Source organism: Camelus dromedarius, chromosome 28 (genome assembly GCF_036321535.1).
Source record: "Camelus dromedarius isolate mCamDro1 chromosome 28, mCamDro1.pat, whole genome shotgun sequence".
Classification (NCBI taxonomy): Eukaryota; Metazoa; Chordata; class Mammalia; order Artiodactyla; family Camelidae; genus Camelus; species Camelus dromedarius.
This window is the reverse complement of record NC_087463.1, coordinates 6,760,669-6,777,273: the sequence shown is the minus strand read 5'-3', so window position 1 is coordinate 6,777,273 and position 16,605 is coordinate 6,760,669. Positions and strand designations below refer to the sequence as shown.

The following is a 16,605-nucleotide window of genomic DNA, read 5'->3' as shown; positions in this document are numbered from 1 at the left end:
CCTTGGCCCTTGTTTGGTCATTAGACGTCATGTGTTGTGAAGACATTCTGTGCAAGGACCTGGGACCTTGAGTTGGGCAGCGTCCATGGGTACTAATGATCAGGATAAGTTTTGGACTCCTACTCTTTGTTTCAGTTCTGATACTGTTTTCTTTACATGTCCACTCCCCTGGGGTTTTGCCCCATATTTTTCTTTACTGAGTTCCCCTTTTGAGGTCCCATCCCATCTTTACTAATCTTGCTCTTTGGCAAACAAAGCCATTTGAGTCTTGTTGAGGAGGAAGCCACCAGTCCTATTTCATTATCCCACATCATAGTGGATGACACCATCAGTTACAGTGCCAAATTGCCCAAACCTGGGACCTAGTAATTATCTTGAAGCCTTCCTGTCCCTTACCCTTAATCTAATCTACCACCAATTTCTGACTCTTACCTCCTAAAGACCTCTTGAATTTGTCTTGTTTGCTTTGCTTCCCACATTTTAGTTTAAACATCTCTCTTGTAGCCCTGCAGTAGTTTCCTATCTGGTCTCATAGACACTTAGGCACCTCTCCCGTCTATCCTTCACATTGCAGCCAGAGTAAGCATTTAGAAAAATGACTGTATTAATGTTAATACATGCTTAAAATCCTTCAGTGGTATTTTAATCATGTCAAAGACATGACTCCTAGTTCTGAAGTGGAAACTAGAAGCAGGTTCCTTTTCCTTCAACCAAATAGGCCCTCACACAGAAAACTTAGACTTAAACATAAAACAAAACCTCCAGACCTAGTGAGGAGGAAAAGCAGAGGGTCTCTAGTCCGGGGGACAGAAAGGGTTATAGCTTACAACATGGCTGACTGCAGCAATGGGCAGAGGGGGTATTGGTGTTCTAGCAGCATTTAAGTCCCCAGTCAAGGGCGAGCAGCAGTTTTGTCAAAGGGTTCCCTATGTGTAAACCAGAATGTGTATTTTGTTATGTCAGACTGCTCCTGAAGGCTTTTCATTTAGTCATTTTCATAGAGAGTTCATAAGATAACCATTTCTGCACTCAAGGGGTTTAACTTATTTGGACCAACGGGAGACAAGTAGAAATTCCCAAGATGTGTGTGGGAAAGGAGCCGTGAGAGAGGTGGTTCTGTGCATCCCAAGATACTTATCTCTCTCAGGCAGGCTAGGAAACTTGACTGTAAATTTCCTTTCCAGCGTCGTAAGGGATAGCTGATGCAGGAAGAGAAGGCTGATGCGGGAAGAGAAAGCTGTTGCTGCCAGTGGGGGTGGTTAATAAAACAGCAATAAGTATGCTATTAAAGTAGTAAAGCAGGAAATGATGGCTTCAGAGATTGGGTATTTCAAGGAAACTATCAAGGACACACTTCTGAGATAGCCCTTAAGAATAAGCGAGAAGTGTAACAGAGAACAAACCTGAACAAACCTGACTCCTTATTAGAGCTATTCTTTTATCTCTAACCTTTGTGCTCTGTTGCCTGTGCTTAGTCATGCAGGCTCTGCAACTTTGTAAAGGAATGTTGCCTATAGCCTGAAATACACATAATGGCCCGTTCTCAAGGCTCTGCCTCCCAGGCTTGACTTAAAGATACAACATTACATTCATACATAGATAAAAAGTTAAGAGTACAGAAAATAACACTTGTCTCGTTGGAGGAACATTCTTACAGGACCTATGTAGACAGGTGAAAGAACAGAGGATCATCACATCCATTTCAGGGTCTGGCCAGCACGGAGAAGTTTGCAACAACCAGCCACAACCTAACCGTAACCCTTTCAATGTAAAATAAGTCTGAATTATAACTCAAGTAAGATGGTTCTTTGGGACACCAGTCCACTCTCTTCTCCATTTGCTGGTTTTCCAGATAAAATCTATCTCTAATCCTCGCCCCAACACCTGTCTGCCTCTGGCTTGTCCTGAGGCAAGGAATACAAACTTGGACTCGATAACAGAAGTGATGGAACGAGGGCGGATGGCAGCAAAGAAAGTTGATAATAACTTAGTTTAGCGACACTGTTGTGGAAAGACAAACAGATGCCGAGCAAAGGCAGAAGCTTTTGTTTTCCCTCCTGCATCTAGGCCCAGTAGAGGCCCCGCCCTCGAGGAAGCCGGTTTTAAGAACAACTCAATCTCCTCAAGGGTGGTGAAGGAGTAGCAGCTGACCAAGTAGTGAGCGTCCTAAACCCGGAAGAACTCTAGGCGGGTGGGGCGGAGACGGGAGCGGGGAGGCGGGACTTCCGGTGCGGGCCGGGCCATTTCCGGCGTCATCAGGGAGCTACCCAGGCTCCCTGGACTCGCGGCAAGGACGCCGCGGAGGTTGCGGCTTTGCTGACTGACTTCCCTGCTAGCTGGGCCTTTGCGGAGGACGGCGTGCGGAGTCGGGGTGAGGAGCCGCTCCGAGGCAGGGGAGCGCCCGCCTGTCTGGAGGCTGCATTCCTTTGTGAGCAGGCTGGGGACATACCCGTTGTGTCCCTAGGCCACCACCCTCCTGGGGCCTGGACCAACCCGCGCGCTCGCTCCGCGAGGACTCACACCCCTCTCGGCCGGGGCGGTTCCTCGGCCGCGGCGCTACCGCGCGTGCGCGGAGCGGGGCCGGAGGCGCTTCTGCGGGGCGGAGGATGCGCGGGTCTTCTTGTAGCCCAGGGGCAGGTGGCAGCTGCGCTGCGTTAGTTCTTCCTGGGGACGTTCCTCTGGGCTGCATTTCTTAGCTGGCGTCCCTTCTGGGCAGCCGGGCGTTTGCCGGGCGTTGGAACTTGCGCAGGGACAGAGTGCGGGACCGGTCCTGAGGTCCCTGCACACCCAGGAGAAGGAGTGGGTCTCAATTCGGTTAGATTGTGGACGCCTTCCAGTTACAGAGACGAATTCAAGAATTGAGTTAATTCAGAAGTCTTTATTGAGCGATCAGTAGTACAGGTAACACAGCCCCTTTCCTCACAGAGCTCCGCAGAGTGGGCAGAGTGATGAGTAATGGGGGATCCTGGCCCAGCCCTGAAAGGAAGGGAGTTGGACTCAGGAATGCCAAGGAAATGATAATTTGTCTGAGAACCACGGACTGAAGGGGTTGACCGGGGAAAGGGAGGATGTAGGGGGCCGGCGGGGTAGAATTTAGGGAGCAAAAATGATTTCAGATAACAGTCCAGCGATGTGGGAGGTAAAGTGTAGATGGGACTTGTGGGCAACCGCAGTGCCATTGAACTTTAGTGCAGAAGTGGAGACAAGTGAGTTGGAGAGGGGTTCTGGGCAGCAGTGTTCATTGTTCGTAATTTATCTTGGGGGCATTGGGGAGTGACTGCACAATAACATTATTTATTGAGTGTTTGCAGTGGTTCCAGACTTTCTGACTGGAATCATGGGGAAGAAAAGAGAATTTGTGCTCGCCAAGGAGTTTAAGAGACATGCTCTGAAGAGCCCTAACCTAGGAGAAGTGATTTTTATTGAACTCTTTTTTTAAATATTTATGCAAGTTTTTTATTTTATGCCACAATATATCCTTATTTTGGTTTAAGATGTTTTCTCAAATCCAAGTTACACTGATGCCTTAGGATATTGCATCATATTTATCCTATGATTTTTGTAACCCTTGACACATCCATCATGTAGCCCCCCAGCTCCCAGTACATACATAACCCAAAGCCAGCATCTCTGTGTGTGGAACACTGTTCACAGCACTTTACATATATTACTTCCTTTAATCCTCCAATCAACCATTATACATGAGTGTTATTCTTTCTACTTTAGAAATGAAGAAACTAGGCTAAGAGGTTAAGAAAATTGCCCAAGTTCACATAGCTAGTGAGTCGAGGTTCAAGTCCAGTCATGTACAACTCCTCAGTTCTTGTACTTAACCACTGTGCACTGTTGCATTTCAGGGAATGGATTTGGGACTAATAATAGGGAGAAGTTTCGAAGCAGAGAGGACATTTGGGAGGTATTGAAATCGGCTAGGTGAGAAATGATGATTTCAATACTAAGATAGTTTGAGCAATGCAGAGAAGTGAGTGGATTCAAGACCATACCGGAGCTAGCGCGTGATTGGTCCCTTGATTGGGTGCGAGGAAGGCGAGGCAGAGGCTGGTGGGTACATCTGTGTTGATGGTGCTGCCATTCACTCATAAAGATCGCAGGTTGAAGAGCAGCTTTGAGGGTCATGAGAACTTGTTGGATTGAGATACCCCTGGGATATTCAAGGAGAGATGTCCTCTGAAGTATCTTGAAGAGTTCCTTTGGAAAGGAAAGAGAATTTACTTTGTTCTTTGCATTGAACATGTGTCAGTATCAACTGTTTATGACTCTTCCGAAGTGTATCCCACGTAAGTTGTCCAAGCCATGGGAGGTGGTAGGACATGGACTCAGTATAAACACACGCGGACTACCTCTGAAGCCTTCGCAGTTCTACTGGGGGTGATACTAATATTTTACAGTTATAGTTTATCAGCTGCTAACTTGTAGTTCAGGTTACAAGTGCTGTTAAAGATTCAGACTAGAAAAGAGATCATGGTCCAAGTGGTGAAGGCCTGCAGGGGGCTAACTGAAGAAGTATATTTTGAGGTTTGAGGGGGCACCTCAGTAATGTTCTCCTAGGCCTCAATTAATCTCTTTCAGATATGCTCCAGAAGAGCATTTTAGGATTTAAAAGTGCGTTCTATGAAACTGGCAAAAGTAAAAATAAAGGCTTTTTAAATGCTTTGGTAACATTAACCCTACATGGACACTTCAGTGAAGGTTAGAATTATCAATATTTTTTATGACCATTCACTGGTTCTAATTGGACAGTTTTGTTTTATTTTAAACAGTACAATTCTTTTGTTGTTTTTCCAGTCTTGTTTATATTTTGTTCTTTAATTACCTCAGGCAACTTTTTTTTATTGAATAGTAGATGTCTCATAAAAGTTAAGTTTTGAGAGAAGCAATTTTAGGTTCCGCGATATGTAAGAAGAGAATGCTTTGTCTACATTTTGCATAGCCTTACCTTTTGTGGCACAGTGTGTTTTAAATTAAAGACTCTAATCGCTACACATCCGCATGGAGCTGCTAGAAACAGGTATTCTTTTGACTAACAAACTGCCCTCTCAGGCAGATAGTGGTTGGTACTACTGTTGATAAAGTACTCCATTTCAAGGTCACAATAAAGATCTGAAATAGAATACCATATGAGAACTGTTATAAAAGAGAGAATTCTGTAGCAGAATCTTTAACCAGAACTCTTAATATCTTTTTTTTTTTTTGACTCTGCTCTTCCACCCCCTCCACCCCCTCTCCCTCCAGCAGCTACATTATGAAAGACAAACAGAACTAGGGATTTATTTTAAAATCAAAATACTTGATTAGGGTTATTATACTGATGTATAATGATTGGACTAATTTAATTTTTTATAACTATATTAAATATATGAGAAATGACTGACTAAAACGTAACAGGACTAATTTTTACTGTGAAATATGTCATCTACACAACAGTACGTAAAACGTGTATGAAAGTTTTAAATAATTATTATAAAATAAAAAACACCCATGTACTCACCATCTAGGTCAAGAAGAAGTTAGAGGCGTCCCTGTGCTCCTGGTTTGCGTCTCCTCCCTGCCCCCTGGAGGAGTCACTAGCCTCGCTCTCGTGATAATCATTCCCTTGCCCCTCTTTGCAGCTTGATCACCTGTGTGTGCATCCCTGTTCCTAAGTGCTGTAATACGAAACCACGCGGTGTGTGTGCTTTTGTGACTTGCTGCTTTGACTCTGTAGTAGGTTTTGGAGGGTTATCTAGGATGTGTGTAACTGTAGCTCGTTCATTTCCACTGCCTTTTATATTCTGTGTATGAATATACCACAGTGTAATTGTCCATTCTTCTGTCCGTTGATAGACATTTGTATTGTTTCCAGTTCCTGGCTGTTACAAACAGTGCTGCTGTGGACGTTTTTGTTCATGTCTGACAGTACAGTATGAAAGAATCTCTGAAGGCTATGGTGCCTGGGAGTGGAACTGCTGGATGGTAGAGTATGGGGATTCCAAACTGGTTTCCAAAAGGATTGTAGTGGTTTATTCTCTCACTAGCAGTAAATGGGAGTTGCTTTTGAAAACCTTTGATATTTTCTGACTTTTTTCCTTCCAATTCTTACACCTTTTTCTTGCCCTGCTGCACTAGCTGAAGCATCACTTGCAGTGTTAAATAGAAGTGGTGAGAGTAACATCCTTGTGTTACTCCCTCAGTGCTTTCAGTGTATTACTAAGTGATATCACAGTATAAAATACAAGTTGTATACTGATAAATAAATACCAGTATATTACTGTTAAGTCTAATGTTGGCTGTAGGCTTTTTACAGATACTCTTTTATCAGCTTAAAGAAGTTCCCTTCCATTTTTATGTTGTTTGGAGTATTTTAGGGCAGAGAGATGCTGAATTTTATCAAATGCTTTTGTGCATGAATGGATTGACATGATCATAATATCATTTTCTTTAACCTATTAAATACTTAATTATTAATTACTTTTTAAATCTATTAGTATGGTAAATAACATTAATTGGTTTTCTAATTTAAAACAGCTTGGTAGTACTGAGGTAACTCCAACATGGTCATGGATTTTTTTTTAATATATCCCTAGATTGACAGTTGTTTTTTCACCACATTGAAAATATTACTCTGACGTGTTGTGGCTGTCATTGTTACTGCTGTGCAGTCAGCTCACAGTCTGTTGTTCCTTTGAAAGTAACCTGGTCTTCCTCAGCTGTTTTGAAGTTTTTCTCTGCCTTAGTGTACAGCCAGGGTGTAGGTGTGGACTTCTCTTTATGTTGCTCAGAATTCTTTGAACTTTCTGATTCTGTACATTGGGAGTCTTTCGTGTTTTCTGCATACTTTTTGTATCTTTTATACTTTAAACAGGCATTTTACAGTAGTCTGGTGATTCCATTATCAGGAGCCTTTACAGGCCTGCTTTCTGCACTATTGTTTCTGCAGGATCTCTCTTACAGCACCTGGTTTCTTTAGGTTACTTGCTCATTGTGCTTAGAATTTTATTTGATCTTATTTGTGGGATTTCTTTGCTGTTTGGACTGAAACTAATACCTTGGGGAGGGTTTATGTTTGCTTCAGCCAGGCACCTGCTAATCAAGGTCACTCTGATTAACATTTTGAAGTTTGTCTGAGGACTTATCTTACACAATGTGAACTTAGCTTGCATCCTGGGTCCAGGGCTGCCTTACAGTTCTGAATTTGCTAAGGTGCTTCCTTCCTTCCACCCCTTCGGCCAAGTTTGAAATCAGTTGATCTTGTAATGAACTGAGACGAAGTGGGCTGCGGTGCCGGCGGTGGGCTTATTTCTGGTTCGTTCTTACAGTGAAGTCTCAACGTTTAGGTTGGGAGAGTGTTTCCTCATGTAGGCCCTGAGTTCTATCTTATTCCCTGAAGGGGCCAAGGAGGCGGCAGGGGAGAACCTCAGTCATCACCTAGTGTGGCAGGTGCTCGTGGGACCAAACCAGGCTGCAGTGTGCTGCTCATCTCCCAGCTTCTTGCTTTTACTGAGATCTAAGAATTCCTTATTTTCTTCTCTGCCCCTGGAAGATACAAATATATATATATTAATTTAGTATTGCTAGGGTACCTTTGGAGAGTTAATTTGATTATAAAAACTAAAAATGAAGTCCCATCCTTTTCATTTTTGGCTTCTATATTGTTCTTACCCACTCCCTTATTGTCTTTAAACCATACATATACCTTATACTCCACTATATATGTGATACAGCTCATAGTAAACTTATTTTAAAAGGAAAATGTGCCAAAGGAAAGTTGGACATTCTAAGGTAAGGAAAATGTCTCCTGACCAAAATTACTGTGTAACTTGAAATTTCCTCCTTGTGACCTATATAATTCCTGGTAGCCCTTGAGCCACACCTGCCACTTCAGGATGTAACAGTGTAGATGGGCGATTAGAACATTTTCATTGTCTGTAACCAAAGATGAAAAAAATTTTGCCATTGGTTTAGGGCTTCCGTCCATCTACCCATTCTTCAGAGTACACTTTCTCAAATTCAAAGATAAATAAATGAGTTGTCCCACCAAGAGTTATTTTAAGAAACCTGAAGTAACATTTCCTTTCCTCTGGTTTTAATTTAAGACTTTAAAAACAAACAAAAGAAAGACACTAACCATTATAACGTTTTATGGAACAAATTTGGATTTTTTAATTTTTAAAGCACGTTTTTTTCTAAGAGAGAAATAGCTTAACACTAAGCAGTATCTTTCTAGCTCTGAATGATATTTTGAAGACTTACCAGTTTTTAATTGTCCATTGTTTCCTAAACTGTATTTTTAATTTCATTTGCTCTCTCCTAGGGAATGAAGGATGGCAGCACGCCGCGCGTTAAAAGCTGTTTTGGTAGATCTCAATGGCACACTTCACATTGAAGATGCAGCTGTGCCAGGCGCACAGGAAGCTCTTAAAAGGCAAGCTATCCTCCAGGTTCAGCTGACAAATATGTTTGTAAGTGCCATTTTACCAAGGCAGATCATTAGCTGAATGGCTGGCCTGAAGATGGCATTTTACCAGTTTACCATGTACACGGGAGCTGCCTTGGGCTTTCCTGGAAGATGTATGCGTTGTTACATCTTCCAGACATTGTTGTCCCAGCCTTCATTAGGTTTGGCTTTTCAGTCTCGGCTTTTTGTTCTTTATGTGTGTGTCTTTTTCTAAGTCAGTAATGTAAATTTGGGAATGAAAACTCAAGATTCTAAAATGTGGAATAAATAAGCACTGGAAAAATCACAAATGACTCCTGGAATCACACAAAATGACACACACACATGCACAAAGGCAGTTCTGCCTGCTCCTCCTTCACCTAAGATCTAGCATTGAGTGCGCAGCTGCTCAGATAAAATTTAATTAAGGGACTTGAAATTTTAGAATTATTTCCATTAAGTAAATTGAATGCTCTCGAAAGTTAGAGACTGTCATATTTCTGATGCACTGCTTACCACAAGTCTGGATACGAACCAGGGATACATAGTAAAAGCCTGTTACAGTGAGCTGAATGTGAATGTTTATTTCTGAGTATCCTGAAAGAAAAAATACCCCTCAGTACAACAGAACTAATAATGTTATTAAGCACCTCATCCTAAAGTAATTCAGAGGGTTTTTCAAAATCAGCAATACCTAGCATGTGGTGCTTTATCATTTTCAGACCTTGAAGTATTCATAGTATGCTGTCATTCAGGAAACCTAGTGACTAGTGTCGCGGTGCCAGGTGTTAGGGTAAAGGATCAATCTAGACTTCGCGCTCGCTCAAGGAGCTTACTCTCCAGTTGGGGCATCAACAAGTATGAAGAGATTTGTAAGTCTGGTAGCCCTCAGTGGGAAGCTGCCAGTTTAGCCAGGAGTCCTGATCATTTCTCAGGTGGACACCATGTGGTTTAAAGCCAGAAGAAAGTCAGCTGGAGAGCTGGACTTCTGGCCATGGTCTGCCTCTCTCAGGCTTTCTTGGGGAAAGATGTCTGTTGATCTGTCTGCTGTCCCATTGGACAAGAGCTTCTGCTAGTTTAAAGACACACTTTCTACTTTGGATCAAAAGAAAAATCTTGAGTGACATCTCTGAGTACCTGTGTAAGCCGTGAGCCTGCCATTCTCGGGGGGCAGGAGCCTACAGAGTGTTCTCTCATTGGCCCCGGTAGGTTTAGAGTGTTCTCTCACTGGCCCCAGCGGGTTTCCATCCCAGAGAGTTCACTGTACTGTCCCTGCCAGTTTCGGTTTCTGTAGAAACAAACAGACTAAGGGAAGTTGAGGGACTAGTACAAAGAAAAGTTTTTTTAAATCCTCGTTAAAAATATGATGATTTCGGTACTTAACACTTATTCATTTTTAGGTTAATAGTTACATTGAAGTGATCAATTTCTTTTGAGAGATAAACCATCAAATTTAATGTTTTTCAGAAAAGCTACCATACAGATATTATAGAGATAATCAGGATTATAGTGAACTATGTAATCATATAAATTTATTTAATGCTCTTTGAGTGAATACTTAAAAAATCTCTTTTCTATGTTGCTTGCTTATTTTAAATTGTGGATAGTGCTTTTATGCCTTGTGTCCATTTGGGGCAGGCATAAAATAAAAAGCAACAGGGTATTAATATAAAATTTTTTTAATTGTAACTAAATTGCAATTATTTTTAGAGTAAAAATCTCTGGACCAAGAGAATATTTTTTGTTTTGAAAGAAAGCTAGACTATCATGAATTCTTCTCTGATTGCCAGTTTAGGTTCCAAAAGCAGATTATGGACTCAGAACAATCCTATATGTAAGTAGTTAAAGAAAAAACATATTTCAATCTGTAAAAATGGAATGTTTCTTTGAGCGCTCCAGGTGGTTTCTGTTTATAGACTTAGTAGCACATTAGGGTTTAGCCAGTGTCTAATTGGCTAAGAAGAAGGAAGAACTCCTCAGGTGCCTCCTGTTCTCTTAGTTAGGGGGTCAGCCCTGTCTGGACACAGGTCGGGGTTCTTGTCTCAGTCCTGCCACTGCTACCCAGCTGTAGAAAGCTGAGCCCAGCCATCAGGCCTGAGTTTTCTCATCTTCGGGTAGAGAAGGTTACACTGGCAGATAATCCCTGAGGTACCTTTTGCCTCTCATGTTCTGTGAGTGTGGTGGTTACTAAGCTTTGGTTTTGTTTTTTGGTTTTGGGTTTTTTTGGTTACACTTTTTTACTAAAACCCTGCAGTAAAATTCAGTTAAAGTATAGAAGGCCCTTGAAAAGGTAGACTTTACAAGCCTTCGGAGATGCAGTGGCCTACAAAGTGTGGACAATTTGTAAGCAATTCTGGGTAGATTATAAACCTGTTGGCCATAAAAACACCTAAATTTGGTGACTTATCCTTCACTTTCTGACCTTTGGCAAGTGTTTCAAAATCAGGAGGTTTTATGGGGGCTAGAATGTTAAAGCTGCCTACTGACACCTGGACTTTACTTTTGCAGGTTACGTGCCACTTCTGTAGTGGTTAAGTTTGTGACCAATACAACCAAAGAGAGCAAGCAAGACCTAATGGAAAGACTGAAAAAACTGGAGTTTGATATCTCTGAAGATGAAATATTCACTTCTCTGACTGCAGCCAGAAATTTGGTAGAGCAGAAACAAGTCCGACCCATGCTGCTGGTTGATGATCGGGCCCTACCTGACTTTAAAGGTGGGGGCAATTTGGAAAGATTTAAAAATTGGTTCTTAAAACTAGATCTTTAAAAATGTTTATTCAGATTTCTTCATATTATCATTGAAAGGTCTGCTGACCTTATTGTAATAACAAAAAATTGGAAACAACCCAAATGTTCATTGGAAGAGACTAAAACTATGATATACCCACAAAATGAAATGCTTTGTAACTGAAACATAAGTGGTGAATTCTGTCTCCTGATAAAGAGTGATCTTCATAGGATATTAAGTGAAAAAAGTAAGGAAACCTTATGCATTTTCTGTGTAAGAAAATGAGAGGAAAATGGATATATATGTATTTGTCTTATGAAAGGAAACTGAAGGAGGATAAATGAAAAACTAATGAAGACAGTAGTCTAAAGGGGAAGAGTGGCTCCGACAAAGAAACAAAAGTCTGTCCTGCCCCTGGGGCCCCTAGATTAGGCATTCAGAGATTTTTACTCCCTAGTAGGTGGGGTCAACACCCCCACTCAGCCTGGAAGTAGTTTCAGAAGATGACCATCGCCCCTCTGCAACCCCATAAGATTATGGGAGTAAAATCTCTGAGGGGGGTATGAGACAGGAGGGAAGGGGGCACAGCACAGCCATTCAAGGAACAACACAATAGTCAACATCAGGATAGCTGAGGATTCAACCCCCAGTTGGCCTTGGGGCTCAAGATGGTGGGAGATTTGACTTCTAGTAGAACTTGAGCTTCATTACATGACTATTGTAATATATTAGCATGGTGAGTAACACACCCACAGGCACCATGGCAGTCCCAAGGCTAGCCACAGAAGACCAAAGAGTGGGCAGTGGCCAACTTCCTGGGAATCCCAGCCCCTTCCCCAGGCTACTTAGACTGGTCCTTCCACTTATTAGCATATGAAACTACCAAGCCCATAAAAACTGGCAACACAGCGCCTGGCAACTGCCCTCCCTCTCCCCGCTCCCCCTTTGGCGACGGCCCACACTCTGTCTATGGAGTGAGTACCTACTTTTACTCTAATCTGAGCACCCAACCCCCACACCTTGTGACCTCTCTCTTGCCTTTCAGTGTATCTCTAAATAAATCTACCTTTACTCAAAAAAAGGAGAGGGTTAGGGAGAGGGCGGGAGGAGGAGAGGTGATTTCCCTAAAAGTACTGTATTATCTAGTTTTGACTTTGGAACCACGTAAATATTTTATATAGTTAAAAAAAAAAAAACAAAAACCAAGCCCTGAAAACAAAAAACAGATCGAAACAAATGAACTCTGTAGAAAGTTGGTGACGTAACCACTCAGAGAAAATAATTACTTCAAATGACTTTAAAATACAGTATTTTGACAGTTCATTCATAGTGGGATAAGTTCAAAAATAAAAGAACTGCAGAGAAATCTAAAACTGCATTCAGTGGTCTTGGTGTTATTAGCAGTGTTGCTTTATTTTATGATTCTAGATACAGGATAAAGCAAAGCCGTGGTTATGCTAGGATTGTTAGTAGTCCAGATTTTAAGTGTAAGTGAAAGAGATGCAAATATAAAATAGATTTGAAACACACTAGGTGAAGAGTTGATGGGGAACTTCAAAATGCAGGGTCAGGCAGACACCACTTGAACCTGCTGATCAATCTGAACATCACTAGAAGTGCAACAGCCAGGACTCTTGTGCTTCGTGATGTGTTGTACTAGGAAACTCGCAGCATTGCCTATGAAGTAATCTTGCCTAATAATTCATTGTGAACTTAAGAAGCCTCTAGATCCAATTACTAGTTTACAGGAAATAAGAAGAGTAAAGGAACACATTAAATAATATTACAGTCAGCCAAATGCAGAACGTGGGACCTTTTCCAGGATTGATGATCTAGTTGCTCGAGTAAGTGGGAAGGGATGCTGCTGTAGCAGGAGATGTAAAGGATAACAATCAAGAACAATGTTGGGTGCCAGTTACATACCAGATGTGGAAAGACATTTTGAGACATTTGGGGAAATTCAGATGTGGACTTGGTACTGAGTAATATTAAAGAACTTAACTTTGTTGGTATAATAGTGTTAAGATAGTTATTTTTACGTCTTGATCATTAAAGATACATACCAAAGTATGAAGGGATGAGATGATGTGATATCTGGGATTTACTTTAAAAAATTTAGAGGGTGATAGATAAGATTGGCATCATGTTGGTGACTGCTAAAGCTGGGTGATGGGTACATTAGGGCTCATTATGAGCTAGTCTTTCTATTTTTTTTTTAATATTTTTTGAAATGTCCATGACAGAAAAAAAGGCTGTTTGGGTAGCCCACGGAACTGCCAGGGGGAGCTGGATTAGCGTCAGGCACTGGGCTGTGCGGTGAGCAAGGAGCGGTGTGCACCATCCCATGTGAGAACTGACCGGGTTTCCCTGACATCCCTGCTGAGCGCTGACCTCCCAGCTTGCCTGTTGACCCCAGTGCCGCTGGAGATTGGGTGTTCCAGCTAGCACTGCTGCCTCAGAATTCCCAGGGGGGTTCTCCCTGCTGCTTTGTGTCGCTAGCTCCTGGTCTAAAGCCCTGGGTGGGTGCTTTTGATGGGCAGAACCTCTGTCTCAAGCCAGTATCCGTAGCTGCAGGGAGGCTGGGAAAGTGAGTCTCTGGTGTTTTCATCTTCTTAGGAGAGGGTAAGCTCTGCTTCTCACCAAGCCTAATGAACTAGTGGATTCCCTAGTAATTAAAATGCTATGCAGAAACCAAAAATAATGACAAATACATTCTATAATCCATATGTATATTTCTGGGTTAGCTGAAGCACTGCAAAACAATTTATTCAGATTTTTTACTTTATTTTGAAGAAAGTTAAGATTCTAGTTGTGTTAGCAATGAGCTGGAGTTGGCATATATAAGCAGAATCCCTGGTCTGAAAGAAATCTTTGTTATTTGGTGTAGGACTAAACTTGCATCATCTTTATATACATGAAAATACCCAAACTGGATGGGTTTTTGAAGGGAATGGAAATATCTTTGCTAATATTGAATATCTTTGCTAGCAGTAGATGGAGAGAATAAAAAGAACACAACTTAACTGGAGCCATTGATTTTATTTTCTTCCTTCAACAAACTTTAACCAGTTACTCAATACACTGGCTGCTGGTAAGGAGGAAATTGGAAATCTTGGATATCTGCTCTTTCTGTTTCTTCCCCTCACATTTTGGTAGAACTAATAATGAGAATGCTTAAAGGCAGGCAGTGAGAGAGGCAAATAGGAATTGGCAGAGAGATAATACACAGGACCTTCAGTCAGACCTGTAGTAACTGTGATGGTGAATGTACTTGTTTGGTTCTGTATCTGGAGTCCTGTCATCATGTACCAAGACCTTAAAACATGTTTTAATTGTAAAATAATATTTGTGAAACTAAAAGTGGAATAGACATTATGTAGAAAAGTGTAAAATCTATGGTGCGTTCTGTATTTATCATGAATGTGTTAGCCTTAACTGTGTCAATTAGAGAGTCTAATTTCTTTTGCCTCTTAGCTTTTCAATCCCTCATCAGGTGCTATTGATCTGATGGCTTTAACTCAAGGCTGCTGATTGTAATCAGTAAAGCTTTTGAAGTTAGAAATTGTTACTTGTTAGCATCAGGTTACAAGTTTCAGATCAAATCTTCTAGTTACTAAGGAGGTGTAAGACTATGCAAAAGGAATACACAAAAACACTAGCAGACCTTTTTTTTCTTCTTTTAAGGATTGACTATACTTCCAAACTACACTGGGCAGGATAATCTCTTAAATTTTAGATTATGGTCATAGCAAAAATTTGTACTTGATTGACTAAAATTACTTTATTATAAAATGTGACATTACTGTTAATTGCATTTCTCAATAATTTTTTCTTTTCATTCCCAGGAATACAAACAAGTGATCCTAATGCTGTGGTCATAGGACTGGCACCAGAACATTTTCATTATCAAATTCTGAATCAAGCATTCCGGTGAGTCTTTAGCTATTTATTTTTTATGTGATGACATACTCTCTTCTTCTTAAGTCTTTGTCATGTAAGATTATACGTATTTTACTTTTTGGCTACCTAGATTATACATGAGGACAGGTATCTTATAGATCACTTCAAGATCAAATAATATTTATTACTATCTTGCTTAATTTTTAAAAAATAATCAGTGTATTAAAATATGATTGGGAGGCAGGACCAAGATGGCGGAGTAGAAGGATGCTTGTAGCTCATCCTCTGCCACAAATACACCAAAACTCACATCCGGGGACCCACCCAGCCAACCAGAGCACCTGCAGAACTCTGACAGAACATCGCCCTCTTCAAAAGACAAAGACACCACGAACCTGATAAGAAAAAGGAAAAAAGAAGAAAAAGCAAAACAGTGTGGGACGGTCCCGCGGGGAGGGAGTGGCAAAGGAGGACTGGTGCTCGTTCGCTGGGTCTCCTGCCTCCAGCGGAGAGGCCAGCGGGACGGAGGGGAACCTCCGAGGCTCAGATCTGCACGGAGCAGCCCTTGACCGACAGAACTAAGTTAAACAGGCACAAGGGGTCCTGAGACTCGAGCCGGCAGCTGGGGGCCAGGTCAGGCCGCCCGAGCTGGGCGGAGGACGGGGGCGGCTGCACTGAGGCAGCCCCGGGGGACGGCAGGGTGCTGCTCGCTGTGGCTGGGAGGGGATACGGAGCAGAACAACCTGGGCCCCCCATAAATTACAAAAAAAAACCGCAAAGCAACAGTGCTGGTGTACCCTGGGGGGAGGGGCACCGTAGCCTTTGTCTCCTCAGACCTGCGCCGCCATTACTGGCGCTTCTTACAAGAGGAGAGGCGGGGCACAGCCACAGCCGCCATCTCCTCCTATGCACAGCGCCCCGGTGGGGGCGGGGCCGAGCCCTGAATCTGCACCCAGGGGCTCTGCAACCTCCTAGGCAGGACTGAGGCTTGTTTACAGCCCGAGGCAGATAGGGTCCTTCTGCCCTGGCACCTCAGACAGAACTGCTGCCAAGACAAGCAAGGAGCTGGGTTTTGGCACGGAGCAGGGGCATGGCTGTTCCACGGTCTTCCCCGAGCCCGCCTACAGAGTGCTGACCTGAGGCCGAGTGGGCAGCTGCACAGAGCAGTGGAACAACCACTGGGAGAGGGCGGTCGGCCACCCGCCTTCCAGGCAGGAACGCAGCACCTGACCACGGTGCTGGGAGGGGGTGCGATCTGCTTGCCGACAGGGGGAGCAGCGCAGACCAGCACAGAGGAGGGCGCCAATGGAGGGCCTCTGGAAACAGCAAGCTGAGTTCACGAAACAGGGCGAAGACAGAAAGACTCCTCGATAAAATCATTAAGAGCATACAGTCTTCCGGAGAACACATCTTTTTTTTTTTAATTTTTTTTTATATCTGTTCTATTACCTTTTTAATTTTTACTTTTTTAACAGTTGTATATGTCTACTGTTTTAATTCCTTTTGAATTTTTCTTTTAAAATCTTTTTATTATTACTAT

At 42.4% G+C, this 16,605-nt stretch overlaps 1 protein-coding gene across 4 annotated transcripts in view; it reads left to right on the top strand.

Moving 5' to 3' along the window:
* The first annotated feature begins 2,239 nt into the window (after positions 1–2,239).
* The window catches only part of HDHD2 (haloacid dehalogenase like hydrolase domain containing 2), a 33,538-nt gene continuing 19,172 nt past the window's right edge, over positions 2,240–16,605 (top strand). For 2 of the 4 annotated variants that reach the window (XM_031441971.2, XM_010990145.3), the window contains exons 1-4: positions 2,240–2,371; positions 8,312–8,422; positions 10,943–11,151; positions 15,011–15,095. In XM_031441971.2, the coding sequence (XP_031297831.1) occupies positions 8,322–8,422; positions 10,943–11,151; positions 15,011–15,095 (395 nt within the window). In that variant the 5' untranslated portion in view covers positions 2,240–2,371; positions 8,312–8,321. Of the gene's footprint in view, positions 2,372–2,603; positions 2,902–8,311; positions 8,460–10,942; positions 11,152–15,010; positions 15,096–16,605 lie in introns of those variants that run through there. The other 2 variants (XM_010990146.3, XM_010990148.3) reach the window with 2 other exon arrangements.